The following is a 9080-nucleotide window of genomic DNA, read 5'->3' as shown; positions in this document are numbered from 1 at the left end:
GAGAGCCGGCATAGACACAGTGGGCTGAATAGCTTCCTTCTGTGCTGTAACAATTCTGTGATCGTTACAATGCTGTCTAATATATCATTGATGAAGACATTGAATAGGATATCTTCATCAGTGATGCATTGATAGCATTGTAAAGGACAGTGCCAGTGTCTGGTCCAGACATTTCTGAAAGAATTGCAGTTTCCTTTCGCTGATCACAGTGATATTGACAAGCCCATGAAATTGTCTGATGAAAAAACTAAGTGGAATCTTGTTGAAACAGTATGTTGCTGTTATCTGATCTTTGATCATTTTGAACTGCCGTTTAACCAAGCTAAAACAAAAAGGTCTAGCCTCTTTAACAAAGCGTTTTTAAAGGCTGTGAGGTGCTGTGACAGTGCCATTCATTAATTTTTTGTTGTTGACATTACTCTGTTTGTACTAGGACTGTGTGTGCTCTTTATTAACCTCCACCTCAGCACGATTCCAGTAGGGCAGCTATGTCACTGCTGTCTGAATCACGTGACCCTTTTTAACGGGTGACAGATTTGTGTTAATAGAAGATGCCCTGGGCCCCTTTCTCTCTTTTAACAAGAGGACATCGAATCCTCGGAATATGCAAATGTAGCTTCAGAGAACAACAAGAGTAGCTACCTATTTGCAATGCAAATATCTATGTGAGATGTCTGTTTTTATCATTGCTCACAGTTCTTCCACTGCATTTATCCAATTGCATAAAAGAGTAAAATACAATGCAGACTCATCTGGAAAGCAGGGACTGTTAATGCCATGTAATTACAAGCAGGCAGGAGTAGTCCCAATGAGCAACTCAAGATGCCGATCTTAATGAAAAACTAATAGTGCAGGCCCGGGGTAGTTAAACAAGCACACAATTCAATAACGATGTAAAATTTTATAAAGAAAGGCAAGATTTTTTTAATAGTCATGCAGTTAAAATAGTTAAATAGAATTTGTTTCACACGAGGATATATTTTTACCTCAACACTGGCACTTAACTGAAACAAAATGTGAAATTCTGCAGACGTAATATGAGGGAATAAATATGCTTAATCCTGCTGCCGTCATGTGAAGCTTGTAACAGTAAAAGTGTCCTGAGAAGGCAGGCAAAATGGGCATGTTCTTATAATTTAGACTGAGTATCATTGAAACAGTAAGACAACAAATCTGGTTTATAAAATGAAATGATAATATGGCTCAATTTTAGTGTATGTGGCTTCAACACTTTATGGTCCTCAGGGCTACAAACAGATGCTTTACAACCAATAATTACTCTCCTTTTTTTAAGGTCTTTGGTTCCACTAAGTTGATTTGAGGTTTACAGCATGTATAATTAATGCCTGCTTTGTAGTGGAGAGTGACCTTATTTTTCTTTAAAAGCTGATCTCTCGCTCAGCTACCCCTTTCTGGGTCATGTCTCTTGTCCTTAGCTTCGACAGCATGCATCTGCAAACTGTAGGCCCAGATGGCAGAGCAGGGCTTGATACCCCTAAAGGCACCCCACTTACTGGGGAAAGGGTGGTACCTCTTTCCCTGGAGTCCACTGTTAATTCTGTGCAGGGACTGCTTGCATATAAAGAGGCATGGCTATGAGGTAAATGTTTGATAATAATTCCTCTCAGCCATCAACATGCTGTACTCAAGCTGCAGCCTATTTCTTGCTGTGTTTTATAAACAGTAATGGTTGAACCAGTAGATTTAATCATTATTTTATTATGTACGATAATGTGAAAAAACTAGCTGTCACGCTTCCCAGCTAAACGCGGGCAGGGGGCAGTAGGAAATAATGACATGGAGCACAGAACTGAGATTGGCTGCTGATACCACAACAGTGCAGGGCACAAACATACATCATTTACATCAAAAGCAGCAAAACATTGTCCAATTTTTGAAACCACTTTCATCCAAATATTGATGTAGGTTTTCATTCAGTGGGTGGGGTGGGTGGGGGGGCAGGGTAGTGCGGTTTACAACCCAGCTTGATCCCGTGTCCACCCGGGATCCACAATGCACAGAGGTCACCAGATAGAAATCAGGTGTAGGAACCCTGAATGATTAGTTTCCCCAGTGGAGCTCAGAAAGGCTGATTGTAGCATTCTCCACCACTACGGTTGTGTCAGCCACCTCAGCAGAAACTTGACAATGAACCTAGGAGATTTCTGGTGTGCATTGCTTGGCAATACACCATGTCACCATCCAAGTTATTGGTTGCTGTCTTAGTAAATAAACTTTTTTTATGCTTTTGTAAATTGTGCATTAATACAAAATATTTGTTAGCTGTGCATGGTTTTGAGGCAATAAAAACAAATTCTGTAACAAAATTGAGACAGACTAAGATTGCCGTGCAGAAACACAATTTATTTGAACTCAGCTATTCAATAACACATGAAGGTTTCAAACTTTGCATCAGAAAAAAAGGAGACAAGAGGTGATACTGTTTGCATTTTTGTGATTTATAGTTAGTGGTAACCAGAAATATTTGGTGTCTTTCAGCTAACCTCTATAACGAAGATAAATTGGATTTCAGTTCAAATCAAAGAGGCCTAGATTTTCTGATATGGGTGCAGTTCACCTCCCAATGGTTAGAAACAGGTTGTAGGCAAATTGCAGCCAACTTTTTGAAATCAGCTCATTAGCACAGCACTGAATGCAGATTTGGACAATGCAGGAAGCGCACTGGAGGGATGAACTTGGACTTTGCTGGTGGTGCAAAATGGATTATAACGATCCATTCTTACCCTCCACCTGATAATCTTTTATATTGCCTTAAATGGAAAAGAAAATTGGACAGGGTGCAAAACAGACTGCTGATTCACTATCACCCATTTTGCACTAACTGCTGAAGACTAATTCCTACCCATGGTGGTGGGAGTGAAAAGTTGTATTCATGAAATTTAAATGGATGAGACAATCAAACAGAGGGCTTGATTTTAATCTTCTTCCACCAGGTGGGAATGGTCAAAAGTCGAGTGAGGTTGATCCATTCCCAGCTGGCACCATTTTTTATTTTGCAACTTTCAAGTCACCCAAGACTCCTGCTATTAGCAGGGAGGGGCCTCAATGAAATGTAAAATTGCAACCCAATGACATCACTGGCATCACAATGCTTTTTCAACCAGAACTCAGGGAGGAGGCCTGCCTGATGATAAACCTGCCAGATAGACATCGGAGTCACCAGAAGATGCCAAGGTTAGTTTCATTTTTTTACTTTTCAGGAGTATTCTTTGGAGGCAAGGAGGTGCAGGAGATAGGGGGCTTCTCACTGAGAAATGACTGGTGCCAAAAATGGTCCTAAGAACAGAATAATTTTCACAAAGGCTCACAAGAACCAAGTACTAGTAGAAAAAAAATTAAAAGATGACTAAAATATATCAACGTTATTAGGTGTGTTCTTTCCATAATATTCTGCCTGAATGTCAGAAAAGGATTGCTGGATACCCCACCCCTAACGTAATAATCAAATGTAGCTCCCTTCATCATCAAACAGCACCTCCAACCTCCATGTTCCCAGCCATGGGAAATTACATGCTATGTTAACTAGGCAGAATGGATCTCAACCCACCCTCAATCAGGATTGCCCGACTTGCACTCATCGTATTGGAAAATCTAGCTGATGGTGTCTTTTATTGAATGAATACTGACTTGCAGTGAAAACATTCTCATAACTTCCTAACTCCTTTCTTCAGAAAGAGCAAATTGTCATTTATGTATGACATGCTGCTGCTGCTGCTTGTAGCTATTCCTATCAGGAGACCTGCTGTCATGGCATGTCACGCTTGCCTGTCCTACGCCATCCTCACATATCCACTGCAGTTCATCTGCAATCGCTCTGCGACCTCTGACATAGAGCAGCAGCAGCAATTTTCTCTATTGGGCCTCCGGCCTCATTTCCAGGAAGTGGGATGAGCTGCAGAGAGTTGTCCGGTGAAGCTAGCAAAGGCCCTCAGGTAAGTGTGAAATGATGGCAACTGGGTTTGGAGGTAGCAGTGACAGGGGGAACTGGTGTCGGCAACTCCGCATCCCTGCTCCTCCCAGATCCACATACAGCTGAGTATATTTAAAAACTTAAGGACCATCTATCAGACTGCATGTAAGCCTATTGCTTCTGGTTGGCATTGGCTGCCTAAGTGCAACCTAATCTTACAACAGGGGCTTCAAACAGGCAGTAAGTCCCTTTGCACATGCAAAGGCAAGTTTCAGGCATCGGCACTGCTCTCCAATTTTTTGACTTTTACCTATATGGTGGGCAGTGCACTTCCAGCTCATAATGAGTGGACGCTTTCTGCCTACCATATTGGAGGCTTAGATAGCTGTTTAGGACCCAAAAAGCACAGCTGAATTTCTAGGCCATTGTCTTCTTGCTTTCAAAACAATATATTCACAGCGAAGCAAAACCTCACAACTCAAAACAATCAAACCAGTCAAGTAGAAGTGGAAAAAGAGAGAGTTATTATGCACAGCTCAATCAAAACTTTATTTTTGTAAAAGATAAACTAAGGAAAAGGCTCAGGGGGTGACAGTGCTACCCCCATGCAGTGCTGCAAGGCACATCCTAGCACCATCGACACAAATCAGTTCATCAAAACACAATTAAACTTTTTTCAGTTTTAAACTAACATGCCATATGCTGGCCCATACTGCAGTTGGACACAATCTTCATGTGCCAGACTTGCATAATCATTTCACCACGTGCTCATGTTAATTAGCAAGCAATAACATTTCACCTTGTCTACAATCCTATTACCATATCGATGAATACTCAAAAAAAAAATCTGTCCATTTGAGCAATGTTTCATTACTTATATTACAGAGCTCCTTTTTCAGTAGTCATTTAATCAGGTTCCTCACACTCAGCTGAATGAATCACTCCTATTCCTGCTGGGATGAATAGATACCCATTGCAGATGGCAAAGATTCTGCTTGAATACAAATGACAAGGAACCTGAACCTATGCTGTGTCATGTACAAGCCCATCTACAAATATTTATGTAGTAAATGAAAGGTTATAGGCAACTTTCATTTGACAACTATATTACATTTAACATGTCATGCCGTTAGTATTTAACCTATATTTGAAATCAAATGCATTTATAAAGCACAGTAACAGCTGTTAAAATTAACGATAAACTTACACATAATTACTGGCTCAGCATTTTTATATTGCTATCATAAAGTATAAGTATGTATTCAATCTACAAGAAACTTTTTGTGAACATTATTGAACGAGGTGCCATTTTATGTTTGTGTATAAGTATACATGGGCCATGTTACATTGCACTGGAATCATTCTTACAATGTACATTCCTTCCAATAATGTTGCAGACACAATAAAAAAAAAAGAAATCTGAACAATGTTTTCCTTTCCACAAGCCATACATAAAAAATGAAGCTAACATTATTTAATCTCCTGGAAAGATTAATTGTGATTTGAGGTACAGTGTAAGGGCGGATTCCAAACTAGTCTCCTTTTTCCTTTATTAACATGACAAACTCTTTGCATCTGAAATGGCTCACCTCAACAAAACCCATCTCAGGGTCAATGATGTTTCATATAGACACTACAAATGTTAACATATAGCTAGACCCACAAGCTGAACCTTTGTCTTCCACCTCATGTCTTCTCCCTTCCCTATTACCACTACCCATCTCTGGCATAAATTGATAGGATTACTTGATAATCAAAAATTATAGGACTTGTGTTTCCTTTATATTTTCATCCATATCGTTTTCAGTCAAAAATTGCCATATCATTAGGGGCTGACAACAGTTTCAGCTCCAGTTTACAATTATAAAATTGCATTTCTATACTGCTTTTTGTGTATAGAAAAATGCTTTGCAGGCTGGAAGAATAAATTGGATACTGAGCGAGAGAGGATAAAGGAAATAATAGAAAGGTATTGGGGGTGTAACTAAAAGCACAGTTGATGAATTAGGTTCTCAGAATGCTTTCAAAACAAGGGAAGCGGTCACCATAGCACAGGAATTTAGATAGGGGGTTCTAAAGCACAACTGACTAAAACAATGGTTGCTAATAATGAATGAGGGAGCAGGGGAGGAGCAGACTGGTGTAAGAGGTTATTGGAGGCCAGAAGGCTAAAAAGACACAGATGGAAGTGCGTGTGAGGCCATGTGGGCTACAAAATCCAAAATAAAGATCTTAAAATCGACTTGCAATCGCATGAGAAGCCAGTGGAAATTTGCAGGGATAGGGGTGATAGAAGCACATGACTTTGCAGAAATGAGAACTCGGAACATGGCACGTTGTTTTAATTGGGAAGTTAGGAGACCAGTTAGGAAAGTATCTAGAAATTAAGTCTCAAGATGGTTTCAAAAACAGTGGGGAAGTAGTAAGTGGAGGTCAGTGATATTATTGAGAGACAAAGCAGTCTTGCTATTGGAATGGGTGTAATAAAGGAATTTCAGTTCCAGGGCTAGCAGTACTCCAAGGTTCCATACCTTTAGACTTAGAGTGATGTTGCCAGAAGTTTTGATCTTCAAGGGTTATAGGGGGCAGGCAGGAAAGTGGATTTAAGTCCATAATCAGATCAGTCATGATATTACTGAATGGCAGAGCATGCTCAGTAGGCCAAATGGCCTTGTCTGCTCCTATTTCTTATGATCTCATGATTGCAGCCAGAAAGGTTAATGGCATCAAGATCAGAGCTCGGTAAGGGCAGGGAGGGAACCAAAGAGGATGGCTTTGATTTTCAGCACACTAAACCGGAGAAAATTTACATTCACAAAAGTGATATAAATATCATTCAAAATAAATATCTTCTGAAGACCAATAAAGGACGGTCCAAATTCACATTCATGTACCAGGTTTTACAACATGTGTACAATTTTGAAGATCCTACATTACAAGTGCTAAAAGAGCTTCATTGGTTATAAAGCACCTTTGGATGCCCCAAGGTCATAAAAGGCACTATAGAAATACAAGACTTTCTTTCTTTTGTAGCCAAATCAAGGGTGCTGGATAAACCTATTTTTTCAAGTGCCTGACAGTGTAGAATGAGTAAAAACCACCAAAACCTCCCTATTAGAAAACCCCTTCTCACAGCTCATCACTATTGAACATATGAAGAACAACATCCAAAAACTGATCCCACTTTTTTAGCCAGAGTTTGATGGTTTCAGCTTTCATCTGGGCAGACATAGCACTGTACCTAGGAAAACCAAAAGAAAATGGCAGTAAGTATCCATTCAGCTCATCAAAATAAACATTAGTCAAAAGAAGCACTCGTGCAAATGTGAGAATGTGTAATTTGTTTTTGTATGGCCTATGTTACGTTCCCCAAAGAGATCAATAACTTTAAAAAGATATTTGAATTCTCAGCGATCAACTTCAAGGAACTGCATAACAAGATTTCAAGTTTTAAGACTTTTACTGTAGCAAACAAACTAAAAAGCAACCTTAACTAAACATTACTTAGTAGTCAACTGGCCCTCAAACAACAGAAAAGATAACCCTTACTGCTGTCTTAACGCAACTGATAACCCAGTGCTGCATATGTATACCTTCCAGCACGCTCCCAACAGGATTAAAATCTTTAAAGGACACAGTTCATGGTTATTTCCAGCTTCCAAAATGTTCATGTCTCCCCGTTTTGTTGAGTCGCAACGTCAGGTGACTGTTGAAAGGCATTTCCCTCAGTTGACCACCAGTAGTCAGACCCACTCCGGCAATTTCTTCTCCTGGCCTTGCCAGGGCAAATCTTCCAGAGTCTTTAGAGTGCCACGGGATGTGTCTCTTCAACCAAAGACCATCCTCCCTCTTGCATTCTGCCTGGTGGTTTACAGAAAGGTAGCACATTCCCCCTCTGCTGACCACGCTAGCTACAGTCTTTTGTCTTTCTGAGATACCCCTCTCCCTTTCGGTTCTAAAATTCTCTATGGGCTAGATTTTATGCTCCCCTTCTGGCTTGTTTAAAGGCAGGGAGGCACATAAAATGCAGTGCATAGCCTGCCTGCAGTCTTCCTGCCTACCATCAACCTGTCTCCCATTTTCCGTGGAGGCAGTGGAGACATCGGGTCCACCCTTGGACCTATTGAGGCCCTTAAGTGGTCAATTAATGGCCACTTAACTGCCTCATCCTGCTCCAGCCACTATATTATCCATGGCAGAGGGAAGGCCCACGCCAGGTGGGTAGCCCAGCAGCTTTTACTGGATGGGATGGTGTCAGGCAAAGGGGGAGGGAACCTCCTTTAGGGGTCCTCTGTGACCATCGGAGGCATCTCCCTTTAACTCTTCCCCCCAGGCCTCTCAAAGTTGGCTCCCAACCCCCCACGTCTCTTACTGGGGCCTGCTAGTCAGGCCCTGCCAATACCCTGCCATACCTTCAGTATGGCCTCCATATCTTTAGACTTAACCACCTCCTCTTGGGGTCTGGCTATAATCCCAGCAGTGGCAACTGCTCGAACCTGGTGCTGTTGAGACTACAAACCTGACAGCCAATTGAATTGGCTGATAGCTTTCGAAAGCGGGACTACCTCTCCAGATGGGGGAAGAAGTCATGCTGTGAGCCAATTAATGCCCACCAGCACAAAATGGCTATGGGGCAGCCGGCTTTTATGTGGGCGGGCTCTCAACTGACTTTTTGTCAGGGTGGGAACACGTCGCCCTGTAAAATTCAGCTGCAGAAGACAAAGTCTGTCCACAGTTAACCCAGCCGTTCTTGCCTTTGTTTCAGATGTGAACATTTCACACCTTGCTTTCAGTGAGTCTCACCCTGGGCCCCCTCCTGTCCCCATAGTAACCAAGCCACTTAGGCTTGTTGTGGGGCAGAATTCGTAGCACATCACATGACTCTCTCCATTCCTCCATTTTACCTTGGATTAAAGAGACAGTCTCCAAACATAACCATCCTTTAAAACCTCACATTCATAACACCCACTGGAAGGGAGGACCATAAAACCATAAAAAGTGCAGCTGAGGAGAGGCCACATGACCTGTCATAGCTGTTGGTATAAAGTCTTTAACTGGAACCGACTACCTTAATCACATTTCCTTGCCCTTTCCCCGTATTCTTTTAAATTTTTCCTTTTCAAATACGCATTCAATTCTCTTTTAAATA

General features: G+C 41.3%; 1 protein-coding gene across 1 annotated transcript in view; it reads right to left on the bottom strand.

The window, feature by feature from the left end:
* Positions 1 to 6938: 6938 nt before the first annotated feature.
* The window catches only part of ada2a (adenosine deaminase 2a), a 74688-nt gene continuing 72546 nt past the window's right edge, over positions 6939 to 9080 (bottom strand). Inside the window, exon 9 of the mRNA XM_078568159.1 lies at positions 6939 to 7172. Coding sequence (XP_078424285.1) covers positions 7061 to 7172 — 112 coding nt within the window. The 3' untranslated portion in view covers positions 6939 to 7060. The remainder of the gene's footprint in view (positions 7173 to 9080) is intronic.

This window comes from Cetorhinus maximus, chromosome 22 (assembly GCF_964194155.1).
Source record: "Cetorhinus maximus chromosome 22, sCetMax3.hap1.1, whole genome shotgun sequence".
NCBI classification, from domain to species: Eukaryota; Metazoa; Chordata; class Chondrichthyes; order Lamniformes; family Cetorhinidae; genus Cetorhinus; species Cetorhinus maximus.
Note: the sequence above shows the minus strand (reverse complement) of the source record. Positions and strands in the feature narration are given on the sequence as shown.